General features: G+C 40.8%; 2 protein-coding genes across 2 annotated transcripts in view; both read right to left on the reverse strand.

The window, feature by feature from the left end:
* ca10a (carbonic anhydrase Xa) overlaps window positions 1-16,438 on the reverse strand; it is a 378,831-nt gene that overhangs the window by 319,755 nt on the left and 42,638 nt on the right. The gene's annotated exons all lie outside the window — the stretch shown is intronic.
* LOC119479128 (high choriolytic enzyme 1-like) lies at window positions 11,573-12,489 on the reverse strand. The gene has a single exon (XM_037754384.1). It carries the CDS (start codon window positions 12,487-12,489, stop codon window positions 11,701-11,703), a length of 789 nt encoding a protein of 262 aa, XP_037610312.1. The 3' UTR covers window positions 11,573-11,700.

Raw genomic sequence — 16,438 nt, forward strand, 5'->3', positions numbered from 1 at the left:
ACTCCTCAGTGTTTGCGGCAATCAGGGGAGAGCAAACTGCTGTGAAAATTTTGTTTTTGAAAGGCTAAACGCCAACAAATATGATTGAAGCAGAATATTTCGTCAGATAAAAACATGTTGTGAATTTTGGAAATGATTACATCTATCTTTTTTCAATAAATTTTGACTTTTGGACTTATGGACAACGCTCTGGGGTTATTAGAAATGTTTAGATCAGACGAGTCTGAAACAATTCTACGCAGCCACCGCTGGAATCTAATTCTACAAATAGCATAATACTAATAACATTAGTGTAGCCTGATCTTTATCTGCAACTGTGCACAAATACCGGGTTTAAACACAATGTGGCCTACTAAGTAGCAAACAAATATATATTTTTAAATGGCTTCACATACAGACTTTTGTATAAATGATCTAGTAAGTGTGTTATTATGATTTTAGTTACACATGTGCAAATCAAATTTTGACAACCTCAGAACAAACAAATCCTGGCGTACCCCCTGGGATCTTTGGCGGCCCCCCTAAGCTCTATATCAATGTGGATGATACCAAAATATTATGCTTAAACTGGTCTTGGCTGGCCACACAACGCATACGACGCTAACGAAGCATATGTTTTGGCCAAATCTCATCCATGTCTCTTCTACTTGTCTTGACTTTATACTAGGGCTGTCAAGGTTAATGCGATAATAATGCATTAATGCAAAGTCGTTTTAACACCACTAATTTCTTTAACACAATAAAACAATTAATATTTTGGAGGTTGTAGCTCAGTTGGGCTCAGTTTTAAAGCTAGAGTGTAGACACTGACATCATATGAAACTACTAGAAAACCTAAGGCATCCAATGGTCACACTAGCTTGTCGCAAAGGAGGCTAAATAATGCTACAAACTTACCCAAAATTTTGGCCAGGAAAAACTGGCATGGCCATTTTTAAAGGGGTCCCTCGATCTATGACCTCAAGATATGTGAATGAAAAAGAGTTCTGCGGGTACCTACGAGTCTCCCCTTTACAGACATGCCCACTTTATGATAATCAATGATAAACAAGTCAGCACACTGACAGCTGTTGTTGCCTGTTGGGCTTGAGTTTACCATGTTATGATTTGAGCATATTTTTTATGTTAAATGCAGTACCTGTGAGGGTTTCTGGACAATATTTGTCATTGTTTTGTGTTATTAATTGATTTCCAATAATAAATATATACATACATTTGCATAAAGTGATCATATATTAAATAGTGTATTGAATACTTGACAAATCTCGCTTTAATGCACATTTTGAACAGATAATGCGATTTATGGCGATTAACTACGGACAATTATGCGTTTACATTTTTTAATTGATTGACAGCCGGTACTTTATACAGACATGGAACAAAAAGACTACCCACTCACTTTGAAAACGGTTGAAAAAACAGGAATCAATGGGAAAACAGTAATGCTATGTTACAATCAGCCCCAGTTACCCTCCAGACTCCTTTTGCTACTAAATAATGCTGAAAGAGAAAAAGATTCCTTTTCTACTTTTTTTGGAGCGACACAAAAGATATTGAAATGTTTTGGCAGTGTTTTGGCGTAACGCTAAGCAACACGGATCTCATGTGGCTTCACTCTTGCTATGTGAGCCTTCTTTCTCTATAGCCTTACACAATGAGGGCTCAACTTGACAGCTCCGCAGCTCAAAAAAACAGTGAAGTTAACACGGAGACGACGGGCTTTGACATGATAATGAATTTCGCATGGCACAAGCCCAGCGTTTAATTTCTCTGTGTGTGCTGAGGGAGGCGGAGGAAGGGGACGGGTAGTAAAAGGCTGGGGCAAATTAAAAGATCATCAATGCGGAGAGTGATGCTCCTTACCCTGTTAGGGATGTAGAGTCAATGGAGCGGGAGAGTTTTTGTGTAACAAAGCCGGGTTTGAAGTAACTGAGCTGATCTCTCTGAGAAACACGAGTATTGTGCAGCTTCTAAAGCTCTTACAATTATAATTCCCAAAAGGGATTTTCACACAAAACAATGTGCACAAGGATACCTCCCCCTCCAGGCACACACCCACACGCTCTTTATCGCAGCTTTCTAATTGTTTAAAAGCAAATCTGCCTCCTCTGTACACTGTACACTTCTTACAGAATTAGAGAGCCGGAGAGTACCATTATCGCCGTATCGACTGGCTGTATTGAATTCTCATTACCAGGCAAGCAGCCAGGTGGAGAGCAGTATGATTCTCGCTGTTTGGTGGAGAAGAGCAGGGCCAAGAGCATTTAGAGCAAACGAGTTGCTGCTGTACTTTATGGATTGTTATGGTAAAAATGGCTGAGGGCGACGTGGAGAAAACATCCCCGGCTCACAGTCGGGGTTTGTACTGTTTCCAAAATGTGATGAGTACTTCCATATCTGACATATTAGACAAAATACCAAACTGTTGAACATGATGTTATTGCAACTTGCGCAGTACTTTAGTAGGAGGAGGTCTTCACAGAGCATTGATAGTTATTTAATGAATTGATCCCAACCAACTGAGGCTGTGTTCAAAGGGGTCCCTTGACCTCTGACCTTAAGATATGTGATTGAAAATGGGTTCTATTGGTACCCACGAGTCTCCCCTTTACAGACATGCCCACTTTATGATAATCACATGCAGTTTTGGGAAAATAACAGGCAGCCATTTCGTTGTAGTGAGACCATTTTTTTTAAATCTTGACCTCACTGCTTAAAATGACCTGTGGTGACCTCTAGGATAATCACAGCCTCATGAAACTTTACAACCACAAACTACAGACCTAGCGCATTCGGAGGATGGATGGCTTTCCTAGGTAGATTGACATAAGGGGGTTAGTACCTCGTAGTAGCCTTATATAGGTTAATTTCTTGTTTACCAACAGCAAAAAAACTGAATGCCACAAAGAGTATTACCAACCCGGTCTCACGAGAAGACGTATAAATACCACAACATTACACAGACGTTCCGCGTGTCATGAGTATACATTTTAGCATTTGTACGCCACGCAAAAGTCCACAGTTAGGTTTAGGCAAGAAAACCACTAACTTAGGTTCAGGCAAAAAAACCCCACTTAGTTACGGTAAGGGAAAACGTCATGGTTGGGCTTAAATTAAGTAAGTAAACTAAGTAAAACACGTGCAGAAACAACAACGGAAAACACGTCACAAACGTCAACAAAAAAACACGTTACTATCAAACGACACTAGCGTAACTTACGAAACAAAACACCAGTCAACAACGGTCTCGAACATGGGTCTCCTGGTTAAAAGTCCTGTGTTTGTTGGACCCATATTCTACGTCACTAACTCTTACCGTAGCATTCATACACAGACGCGTTTACACTGCAGTCAGTGCAGGATACATGGCGTACAAAAGACACACGGAAATCGAGAAAGGCGTATTATTATTGCACGCTGAACGCCTTGCACATTATCATGGCATTTAAACACCTTTTTGTGTGAACAGGGTGGTATTATATAGTACTGTATGTAATCAGTATGTAGTACGGACACAGCACCGTTCACTCAGACTTAATTCCATGTTGAAACAAGACATCTCATGCATACTACAAAAAGATAGTAGAGAGCAGACCGGTCTGATCCTTCACATCTATCCAAGCTCATTACATCAAATATATGTAAAACGTCCAAAGCAATATTCAGTCTTTACATTCCAGGCTCTGTTTCTCATTTCAGATTTGCACACCGTGCGTTGCAGCTGCGACGACGTATAAATGATGAATTAATATTTATTATTTTCCAGATCTGCCTGATGGACCATTACGACCAGCATCCTTTCACCACTCAAGACTATACACGTCCGTCATGAATATCTATGAGAACACTCAGTAAAAAAGCACAAATCTACACTTGTAGAGACTTATATTTGTTCGGCATTATGTGTAACATAATGCGCACATTTTTGAAGCGCTCAATAGCCTTGGAAGTACTTATACAGTGCACTTAATGCCTTGTATCACTTCTTGATACTGCATGTATAAAATGGCTTTTCAAGCATTAAATTTGTCTTTTGGGAAGCTGTGGTTATTTTGGCTCCGACACTGATAAGGGACAAGGACAAAAAGATTTAAAAATATTTGATGTCAAGCCACCAGCAAAGTGCTCAGGTTCCCCTTTTAAAATCTAGCACAAGTCTCAATGGACGAAGCATTCTGCAACTCTTATTACAGTCTGGCTCTTCATAAAATAACTGGTCGATGGCGAAGTGATTTTAGAATATTTCTGGACAGCGTGATTTGATGGTAACAGCAACAGAGTGAAGGTTTTTTCAAGGCCAAATGTTCTGTATATGTTACTGTAAATAAAGATGGTGCAAAAGTACGAAGTCCACAACAATATTGCCCTCCATGGAACTTTTTTTTTTGTCTTTTCATTGGAGTTGATTCGAAGATTTGTGAACATGTAACAGGCCCACTGCGGGGAGATGCACAATTTGTTTTCCATAAATTATTCAGCCTTGTATTCCGAGCTTCAGACACGTGTGAAGATGTTTCCGTCTTTTTTCTCGTGTTGTCAGACTAAACACTCTCGTTGCAAAGTAGCACTTCACTTCTATTTGATTTGTACCTTAACTGCTGATTCTTTCATGAGCATTCCAGCTCTGAGAGGTTTGGCAATGATCAAATACCCGAGCTGAAACAAAAGGTTTCAAGGCAAAAGTTCTTGAACATTAAAGGTACTTTGGAATCAGAGTAAACATTACCACGCTAAAGGGAAAAAGAAAAAAATGTTTTTAATAAGGAAACCGTGAACTGCATGGGTTTACATAATTATAAAAAAGAACAAAAATGAAGACAAGTTGAATGTCTGCACAGTCTCTTTAACCCCTTACCATTCCGCCATCTTTTTTTTTTAAGAGGAGTAGGGTTGGGGGACAGGGGATGTTCATGTAAAAAGTCAACAGTAGATGTCACATAGAAGTGGTGGACATTATATGAAAGCCCTTGAGATGCAGCTCAGCACTGTGTCAAGTTGTTGTAGTGATAAATCAACAATAAACATGAATTAATTAAGCGTATAAGGGCTTAGAACATGATAGACGTACTATACTGTATATGATGGCCATTCCTATGGGCAGACAATGAATGAATGTTTGAATGAATGAAAACTGAAATATGCTAGTCTATTTTTAATGAAGAGCAGCTACTAAATAAACAGTTATTATTTCCACATTTTCAATGTAAACTTTTTGATATTAAATTTGTTTTTGTCTATTTTATTTCAGAGGTGTGAGAAAATATCGTGCAGGAGTATCGCGATATTACGTTTTGCGATACTGTATTGATTTTCCAAAACGCTGTGTAGAGTTTTAATTAACCTTTTAGCTACTTGCATCATATGGAACTAGAAAAACCTAAGGAATCCATTGGTACCAACCATGTCATAGTAGCTTGTCATGAAGGAGGCTAAATAACGCTCCAAAGTAATGCTAAGTTTTGGCGATGCAAAATGGGAATGGCCATTTTCAAAGGGGTCCATTTATCTTTCACCTCAATATATGTGACTGAAAATGGGTTCAATATGGGTATATGGGTCTCCCCTTTACATACATGCCCATTTTATGCTAATTCCATACAGTTCAAATGCAGTTTTTTTGCATCCGGTACAAATGTCGGTCCCTAAACAATCTTGGAATTGCATAATTTGGATATGACTGGAAAATTTAGACTTTTGTGGATCCAATGAGTCCAATTGTATTCAGGTGTAATGATCTTAGTTCCCATAGTAGCCATTTCACATAGTGACTTTTTCACTAAGATTTTATACAGTGGTGTGTCTTTTTTACTATGACAGTTTTTCTAAAATCAGATTTGAAAAAAAATAATATCACCTTATTTACCGTTTCGCAATATATCGAATCGTTACCCCTGTATCATGATACGAATCGTATTGCCAGATTCTTGCTAATACACAGCCCTATTTTATTTTATTTGTACACATAAAGACTGAAATAAAATATAAATCTGGTGCTCCTCTCCCTCCCTCTTGCAGGAAGAAAAACTTACAAAACCCCCTTAATAATTTTTGTACAGTCCCTAATGGCCTGTTGCATTTAATAGGTTGGATACCACAGGTGTTCATGTTGTTTTGTCCACACTGCTTTGATCGCATCTATGGATTAATCGTAATTGCTGTGAACACTTCATTATTGCTGCTGCTAGTAATCCGTTCACATCTGACTGTGTGACTTGGAAATACATTAACTATGACGTATAACTTATGTAAAAGGTAACAGATTTGTTGACATGCATCCCAGTGCAGCTTTTTCCTCCAGTACTTAGTTCCTATTATGAGCAATCACATCCAAGTGAGTCTCATCAGTGTCCTCCTCACTTTCCTCCGCTGCCACGACTCTTCCCCATTAGACCGGTCGACGGAGCCTAACCGAGCCGGGCATGAGTGCTCATTTCTCTCCTCGCTCAGATCGATACGGCAATAATATGAGCTCCCCTGATTGTAGACGGTCAAATTAGTGCACGTCTGGCAGATGCAGCAGTTGCATTTGTCAGCTCTCTCGGATTGTTAAAAGCACCGGGGCTCTTTAACAATTCATGGCCCCGCGATCACAACATGAAACTCTTCACTGCTCGGGGCTTTGTCTGCTGGTGTTAATTGGCTGAAACCAGAGCCCGGTCTGCCGCCGCGCCTGCCAACAGGGCCCGCGGAGGGATGTAGTGGCATATTTATGTTACGTTACGTTTCTTTCACAAATTTCGGCATACTGAGATGTTCCATGTTCAGATAAATACTTTACAGCCGGGCTGGCTGGCAGGGTTGGAAATTTGTTATGAATTTATGAAGCAATGTTTGGGACTGTACTGTATGTACCAGGCTAGAGTCGGAGAACAGATTGGAGTTGGAGTTGGAAGGGGGGGAGGGGGAGATGCAGAGAGCGCTATGCATCATTCAGTGAGATCAGACGGAAAGATCAGGAAGCCACAAAGAAGAAATAATGTAGGAAAATATCCAGCGTGATGCTATGACATGGGGAAAAGCACTTAGCGCGGGCGTTGTGCTACGAGTTACTGTTTCTCACTGCTGAAGAAATTTAAATATTAACCTTTACTTACCAATATTATTTTTTCCTTTATGGAATAAAAACTAATTGACCACATAGTTACACTAAACTTTGACAAGGAAAAACTCTCATGGCCATTTTTAAAAAGGAGTCCCTTGACCTCCGACCTCAAGATATGTGAATAAAAATGGGTTCTATGGGTACCCACGAGTCTCCCCTTTACAGACATGCCCACTTTATGATAATCACATGCAGTTTGGGGCAAAAAAACATGCAGTTTTTTTTTTTTTTAAATGCAGTATAAATTTGTTATTTTCACCTATTCTAAAATGATGTGTTTTAATTTTTCTGCATACTGGGGTCCCTAAACAGTCTTGGAATTACATAAATTGTGTATCACTGTAAAGCTGAGACTCTTGCGCATCCAATGAGTGAGAATTGTATTCATGTGTGATGATGTTAGTCCCCATAGCAGCCATTTCATTGTACTGAAACCATTTTCTGAATCTTGACCTCACAGTATAAAATGACCTGTGGTGACCTCTAGGATAATCACAGCCTCATGAAACTTTACAGCCACAAACTAAAGACATAAAGCATTCAGAGGATGGATGGTTTTCCTAGCTAGATTGACAATAAGGGGGTTTCTGAACAGAAGCGCTTGCCATTCAATCGCTGAAAAAATGCATTTCTTGCAGAAATCTCCAAATGTCAAAGGTTTTTGATACTAAATCAAAGCATCGCTACACTACATGTACTGTTAGCATAGCCTAGCCTTGATCAATCCAAACTCCATTCAGAAAACAATCATTTTAAAAGTTGTCTGCATGTCATCTTGTGGACAGACCTGACAAAGCACGGAGTCAGACTTTTTACAAATCGGCATCATTATGTAGTTATTTCGGCATCATTTTGATCCGTTTATTCTATTCTTCGTTTACTATTTTATGAGGCGAAACTTTGCCTTGTATTCGGTGTGAAGTCTTGTTCAAAAAGATTAAAAAGTGGTCAGGATTTAAAAAAGAAAAAGGATTTTATTATTATTCTTGGTGCATTTCCACCATTCTGTTAAAAGGTAGGATCGACGATGTTGGAAAACTAGCATAATTTGAAAGTAGCATCGCCTCAGGAGCTCCGTCTAAACCTGGAGAGGACCTCAACTCAAAAACGCTACCTCATGACAAGTAACCGTGGCAGTGCTACTTTTGGCTGAGTTTTCTCTTCCATTCTCCAGTAAACTTGCGTTGCGGCGACACGCTATGAGTTCAGGCTGGTGCACGCCAAGGGTAGAGTACGACCAAGGAGGCAGGGAAGCATCTGATTGGTTCTTTCCAAGCGGACCGCGAGGCAGTGATTGGTAGACGTTTTTACAGGATTACAGCAGCTACAGATGACGGCTCTTTTCCGGCCCTTTTTCAGAGCTCATAAGTAATGGAGTGTCGGGGTGTAAAGACCATTTCAAATCAAATAGTGTATACTGGATAACATCGTCAACCCTGCCTTTAAGTAAGATATCAGAAAATCAAACTCAACTGAAACATGCCATGAGATTTTGTGTGACACTAACGTCCTAGAAGGAAACCACCAGAAATTATCCAGTTTTAAAACATGCAGTACAAAAGAGGGATTTCTTTTGGGGGGGGGGCAATCATACTGATGTTGAGTTCAGATTAGCACATTTTCAACAAGATATTACAGCTCAAAATGTGGTTCACCAAATGGTTGAGAAAAAACTGTTCAAGGCTGATGCTGATTACCGCGGTTCCATTCAACAAAAATTCCCTTCTTGCTTTTCTGTATGCTTTGAATATGGTCAACATGATACACTTAACACAAATACTTACGGGCTACTGAAAGGGACATGGTGCTTAGCTTGTATGGCTGAAGCTTCAAAGCTTGTATAACAGCTTCTTTCATGCAGATATCAGTGGTGTCAGCTTGGAGATTAAGGCAGAAAAGACTTTGCGCCTGTCATACTGGCTCGCATGTTCCGCAAAGCCCTGCTGCCTCAAATAAAAAACATCTAAATTTATCCAGACGACAAAGCCGGCTCGTTGTTCTTTCGGTCGACATCCATTCCACGTGGATGCCCCGCTTTTTGCACGACCACCTGCCGTCTCAACCCTTTCAGCAACCTATCTGTCGTAATTGCTTTTTTTTCCCCATTCGCCTCATCAAAATAACGTCTCGCCCGTTTTGCCCTTGCAAGAAATGAACAAGGAGACAACTCATTTATAACCAAGAGCAGTAATTATTTGCCGGGAGCGTTTATAAGAAACAAAAATGTTTGCTATTCTGCGTAATTATTATGTTCCCTTTTTAATTGTGTCCTGCAATTGGCAAAATTAATTAATTATAGTCCTCCACCGGTCAGATTGCCGCCATGATGTCTGATTCCCCGCTGCGGAGATTAAATTTGCCCGACTACAAAAATAGGCCTTTGTTGATCTTTTGAAACATCTCACAAAGCTTCAGTTTTCACAAACAGTTTATTCAACGCACACGCTGGGAATGCAACATGAAAAACATCAAATTATGTACGGTGTAATTGCTTCAAAACAGATGGTCCTGTTATACATGTTTGGGTACAATGATAAGAATTTTTTCTCCAAAACATCAGACAAGTGTGAATCTCCAAATGTATTCACTCTTTGCATAAACAATTCAATCTACTGCATGTGTGTTTTTGCCACGGTGAAGAATTGCGGCGTATTCTGTGACAGAGCCACAGCCATCGCCCCGGGGAGCTGCAGACTCTGAGGCAAATTAAAATAACTCTTTTGAGATTGTGAAAGACGTATTTTCTTCTTCGCATTCACGTTGTGACACAATAAATGGATTTCTTTTGGTCTTATATCACAGATAATTCAATTTGTATAGTTTTAAACTCTGTTCACCATGCAAAATATAGCGTGTTGATGAACCCGCAGAGAATTATCACCTAACTCAAGAGATGGGAGAACAAGATGGCATGAAACATAAATTGACGCTTTTGTTGCTTTGTGTCTACTGGATGTGTAAATAGGGAACATTATACTAACAATTTAGCCATATCCATTTTTAAAAAGTGATATGTCAAATGTTATGTTTACAGCTTGTATCGATTTCCCCAAGTGGCAAACAAAAAACAAAAAGGTTTGGTTGGAAAAAAAAAAATTGGGGTTTACCATTGGATGTTATCGTTATAACTTTGGCCATCATATCCCTTCGTTATTAGAATATTGTATTCACCAAAGTAATTGCTGAGATCTGACTAAGTCTTAGGCATATGTGACCCATATGTATACAGTACCCACTGTTGTTTCCCAATCATTAAAGTGGAAGTACATAACTGTTCAACTAGCTAGCGCGCTAGCTTATCAACTCCTTGATCATGACAAAATATAACAATTTTCTCCACTGCTCATTTTAGAAAGGCCACCGCAAGAAAATATGTTCTTTGTTTTGTATAATGTGCGTTTATTCTGTCTGCCACCGGGCACAATCCTGGGAAAATTAAGGCTTGCTAGCTCGCTAGCTACGCCAGTTAACGCTGGCAGCCAGTAACAAACATCTATGATCCAATGTACGTTTAATAATCTAACATAAGAACACCTTTTCTTGTTATGTGCCTTTCTAAAATGAGCAGTGGTGAAAGGTAAATTGGACTCGCATTTATATAGCGCTTTCTAGTCTTCCAACCACTCAAAAAGCACGTTATTCTGTTATGATCAAGAAGTCGATAAGCAGCCAGCGTTATGTAATGTTTAGCAAAATGACGTACGACTCCATCCCTTATCCTGCTGCCAAAATGACTGCATAACGTTACAGTTATCTGTACTTCCAATCTGGATGGGTCACTAATTTTGTCAGTCCTTTGTTTAAACAGCGTTTTTTGCCCTCACATTCAAATATTACACAGCATCAAGCCACCCTCAGCTCAGAATAAAACCTCTTCCTTTCCTTCTTTTTTATAACACAGTGACTGTGCACACAAGCTGTCAGTTTGTCAGAGCAGTTCCAATAAAATGTTTATTGCACATGTGTAATCTCGATTTAAATTGTAGAAAGTCTCTCTCATTGGTCTGCTCAGATGTTTTTTTCACATTCACACACTCAAATTTTTCACTTGCATATGCAGCAAAATGCTTGCAATGAGTCCATCTGTTGTAAAATGTTTGCAGGCTGAGGTGAACCAAACACACCAGGGTTCAGTTAAGAAAGGATCGGATTTTATTCGGCTATCTTTTAGCCTATAGCGATCCATTGAAATATGCCCAGATCAGCCCAATACCGATCCTTATAGCGTCAGCTAAGGGCGTCTCTAGTTTAGTTTGCATTAGCAGTAATTTGCCACAATACAGTAGCCTCAGAGGGACATTACAAAGTTGCAGAGATCAAAGAGTTGACAAGCAAAGAACAAATGAATTTGAGTGCAGTGAATCAAAAGGTATGAAGGGAAAGGAAGACGGACAGTTGGCAGAATCAAAGGAGGGAATGAAGACGGATAAATGCTGCTAATCATCTTTATTTTTATTTAGTTTGCATTGACTTTATTACAGGAATTTTAGACATGAGGGACAGAATACTGTCACAGGAACTGAAATCTATAGCTGATGGGGTTCTAGTAGTTTTTGATGAAGTACAGATAATTGGAAAACAGAAGGGATGGGAAGTTGTTAGCAACGGTAAAGCATGTTGATCCTCTTGATGTCCCAGGAGGACAAGCCCTTCCTCTGGCCGATCTCCACGTTGGGGTCGGGGATGGGGGTGATGGAGTCCTTCCCGTACTGGATGGAGAAGGCTGTTCTTCCATAGTGCATGATGGAGGAGTAGTCGTAGGGAGTGTTCAGGTTGTTGGTATTCTGCTTGTAGAAGTTGTAGGCCATCTGCGGGTTGATGTTCCCCCAGTTGATCTTGACGTAGTTGTCGCGGTCGCTCCTGGTCTGCTCGTGCTGGAAGCCCAGAGCGTGGTTGATCTCGTGCTGGATGATGCCGTGGTAGAGGCAACCCTGCCTTTTGAGAGAGAGGACCTGTTTGCCTCCCGTTCTGCCCAGATTGGAGTAACATCCGGCTCCGTTCTCGATGCTGATGTGGTCGTACTCGTTCTGACGGGGGACGAAGCGGAGGCAGGTGTTGCTGTGGAAGGCCTTCATGGCGTCTTCGATCTTCTGCCTCTCCGAGCTGGTGAACTCACTGCTCATGGTGAAGGGAATCGTCACCAGGCCGTTGGAGGCTTTCCTCCACAGGCAGCTCTGGTACCAGCACTTCATGGCATTTCTGGTTCTGGGAACCACCATGTCTCCTTCCAACAGGATCTCATCGGTGGCGTTGTTGGAGGTCAGAATCATGGTGCTGATGTCGACGGTGTCATCTTGGTCCTCGGCTCCGCTTCCTTCCTCCATGAGAGGATGTGCCTGAGAGAGGCCGAGCAGGAGCAGCAGCAGCAGGCTGGCAGAGGGAGTCATCTTCAGGGTGAGTCTGGAGGCTGTGGAGAGCTGCTGTGGAGAGACTCCTTGAAGCTTGATGTTTGACTCAGTTCAGTCCAGGCTCTTTATACTCTCCTCTACAGGTGTGTCTGCAGGAGGATTATGGGTGGGGGTCCACACTGCTAGGCCTAAATAAACCTCTTCAGGGAGGACTCCACAGACAAACCTACTGTTTCAACATGGATTGTTATCTCTGGTCATTAGATGGATGAACACAGAGGGGTTACTGGGTGGGACGTGCTTAATTCTTGTTCCAGATGGTAAAGAGGGTCATTCATGAGACAGTTTATGTCACTATTATACATGTGTCAGTAAAGAAAAAGGTAACGCCTGCACACTAGGTATGCGAATTTTAAGCACTTTTATCAATCGATCATTAGCAACAATAACGATCGATTAATCATACGTTAAAAAAAAAAAAAATGTGCGTCTACCAAACAATACTAAGTGAGTTTTTCCTTCAATCAAAGCCCTAATTCCACAGCACCATATTGCATATTCTCCGACAGCATTGCATAGCCTATGAAACATATAGAGATAGAGGCCCTAGATATATTAAACACATTGAATATAATTGAATATCAGATTACATGCAAAGCATGCTCATAAAAAATAATCTCCCCTAACATCTCTGCATAGTTTTATAAGAAAGACGCTCAAACGCAAGTAGATATCTCACACTCACAATGTCCATATTTCTGCCTGTTCTTGTCGTTCTTTGTGCTGTTAGATTGCTGCTAGACCGGCCCATTAATACAGGTGCATGCCGGGGAGACAATGTTTTTTTTACCGCAGTGAAAATGTTGCTTTTGAAAGGCTAAACGCCAACAAATATGTTTTGAAGCAGAACATTTCATTAGATAAAAACATGTTGGGAATTCGGGAAAGGATAACAATCTCTTTTCAATAGATTTTGACTTCTGGACTGAGACAATTACAGAGAATGAGCCCCGCGTTGCGATAGAGAGAAAGAAAGTGAGAGAGAAGCTAGACTGAGCGCCATATTTACTTTACTTTACTTTTGGATGGACCAGGGACAGCGTGTCACAGAAATTAACTTCCGTTTTCACAGGAAGTTAGGTTTAGGCAACACTTAGGTAGGGTTAGGAAACGGGTCGTGGTTGATATTAACTTTACTGACTAGCGACTCACGTGACTAACGAGACAAAATAAGTGAACGTTACTTTTAGTTTCACACGGGACATGAACAGCGGTCTCCTGGTTGAAAGTCTTGACCCTCCCGCCTGAACGGACTCTCACGCTATTAATGCTACGTCATTTGCTCCAATCGTCGTATAACGCCGCGGGTGGGTTTACGTTGGAATTAGTTGAAAGCCCGGTTCGTCACAAACTGTTGCTAAATGGTACCTCCATCCGTTGGTTTCCAATGCCGAGGGGCACTGACGAAACGGTGGTATTTGACGAGTTGGGAGTGAGAACGGGTTGGTCTGTCGGCTTATTATCCCGTAAAAAAGTTCTCAACCTTTATGTCCATGCTGCCAGCTAAAGCCATGGTGAAGGCCTGATGCAGCGCAGCAGCTCCTGACGCTGTCTCTCTGCCGGGCGCATCACCGTCACCTCCATCATCTAAAATGTAACTACACATTGTTTGTATTTCAGATCTTTATTTGATAGTATATCAATTCAATTTCACATGCTCAATCAAATTCTTAATGACCAATTAATCGATCATTGATTAATCGTCAACATCCCCACTGCCCAGTTACTCCACGTTTAATAATGATGTTTTGATTCTACTTGGATCTCCATAATTCTGACCTTGTCATTGCTTTATTGACATTGTTTACTGATAACCTTGCCCCTACGTGATGTGCATATCATTACCCTCCAACAACTCATATTACATATGCGACCATATTTCCAGCTGTTGCGGCTACAAAGAGCACTCAAAAGCCTTTACTGGCATAGTGAGTAATGAAAGGCTAATGTGAGTGGATTTAAAGCGCCGGGATGAGGCCCTGATGCAGATGATGATGTCTCTCTGGCTCTGGCTCTGTTAGCACAGCTGCTATCCAACCTGCCCTCTAATTGGCTCCATTACACACGAAGCCATTTAAAACTTGTGGCGAGCCATTATTTCCATCATCACGTAAAGTTCTGTTTTTGGATGCTATCAGCTCGAATTCCATTTGTATCATGTGGCAATGTGGCAAATTAAAAAGCCTAATGTGGACATGGATACGAACAAAAGACTAAAACCACCGGCATCAACTGAAAGCACCATCAGTTGCCTAGTGGGGCTGTTTATACATCAACAAGAATAGAAGCAAAAGACTTGTTCAGTCTCTGAATATTGCCATGCTTTTATTGTGACATGCAATAACAAAACAAGAACAATGAGTGGAGGTGTGTATGGTCAGGAAACTAAGATATAGCGCTATCTGAATTCCCAGGAATTAAAGGGGACATATGTTAATTTTCAGGTTCATACTTGTATTTTGTTTTTTTTACTAGAACATGTTTACATGCTTTAATACTGAAAAAACGCTTCACTTTTCTCATACCAGGCTGAGCTGCAACACTTCTTTTCACCCTCTGTCTGAGACACTTTGTTTGAGCTCCTGCCCCACCCTCTCAAATAGCCCAGTCTTCTTTGATTGGTCAGCTGGCCCACTCTGTTGTGACTGGTCAACCGAACCAAACTCTTCCGACTCCACTCCAGCTGCGCTCTAACTACCTTTATTTGAGGGCGTGCCAAACTAGCCCCTAGGCAGGAATTGAATGCAAGAAGGAAAGGATTGCAAATGTGTTACTTGGTGACATCACCACGTTACGGAAGAAAAGGCGGGACTTCAAGCGAGGTGTTTCAGGCAGTTCAGGAACAGTGTTTCTGTGGGGGAGAGTGACTCCCTTTGGCGTGGACTTTGAGCTTTGTAACTTTGCAGACCTTTTACATGAACAAAAAACTTAATAACACACTAAAGGAAAGGGAAAAAGCACAACAGACAGACAGGCATGGATGCTAATGACAATGCTAACATGATGATGTTAAGCAGATGTCATGTTTACCATGCTCACCATCTTAGCTTTGTGTGTTAGCATACCAATGTTTGCAAATTGGCATTAAATACAAAGTACAGCTGAGGCTGATGGGAATGTTATAATTGTTGCAGGTATTTGGTCGAAAACAGTGGGCAACCTCCGGGTCTGAGAAGTGAAGCCAATGCTGAAGTGCCTTAAACTTGCATTCTTTCCAGTAGCCAGCAGTCTATGAGAAAATGAGCCTACTTCTCACTTGATTTATGACCTCAGTAAACATTGTAAACATGAGTTTATGGTCTCAAGCTCTAGTTTCAAGTCTTCTTCAATACAGCATGATGTTCATTTAGTAAATTTTGGTCCCATTTAATGTAAAATAGATCATAAAACAGGGGATGCTTTAGGGCGTGGCTACCTTGTGATTGACAGGTCGCTACCACGGCGTTCTCCAGTCTGGGTGCTGTCCGTGTTTTGGTATTAGAACTTTAACCCTTACATTGTCTTTTCAGTTCATGAAAGTTAATTATAACATATTTGGTCGCCTAAAAATGTCTTGTTCAGCATTTGGTTGTACTTAGTTCCACCCTCTCGTGTCACTTCTGGTTGCAAGAAACCGAGATGGCGACCGCCAAAAAAACGAGATGGCGATGGCCAAGAAGTCAAGGGATCCCCAAAGTCATTGAGATTCATTGTCCAGTGTCTGGACCACATTTTGTGGCAATCAGTCCAATAGTTGGTGGACAGAATAATAGTTCCATCATGCTGCCTGGTAACATTTCAAAGTGCACTTTCTAAGTAGTTCATCCAGTTTTTCATTTTGTATGGTAATAATGGCCTTTTCATATCTAAATCGTAATTAATAAGAGCAAAAACATTCTAATATCGAGCTAGACTTAATTAACTTGAATGAAAATGAAAATGTAAAACT

Source organism: Sebastes umbrosus, chromosome 20 (genome assembly GCF_015220745.1).
Source record: "Sebastes umbrosus isolate fSebUmb1 chromosome 20, fSebUmb1.pri, whole genome shotgun sequence".
NCBI lineage: Eukaryota > Metazoa > Chordata > Actinopteri > Perciformes > Sebastidae > Sebastes > Sebastes umbrosus.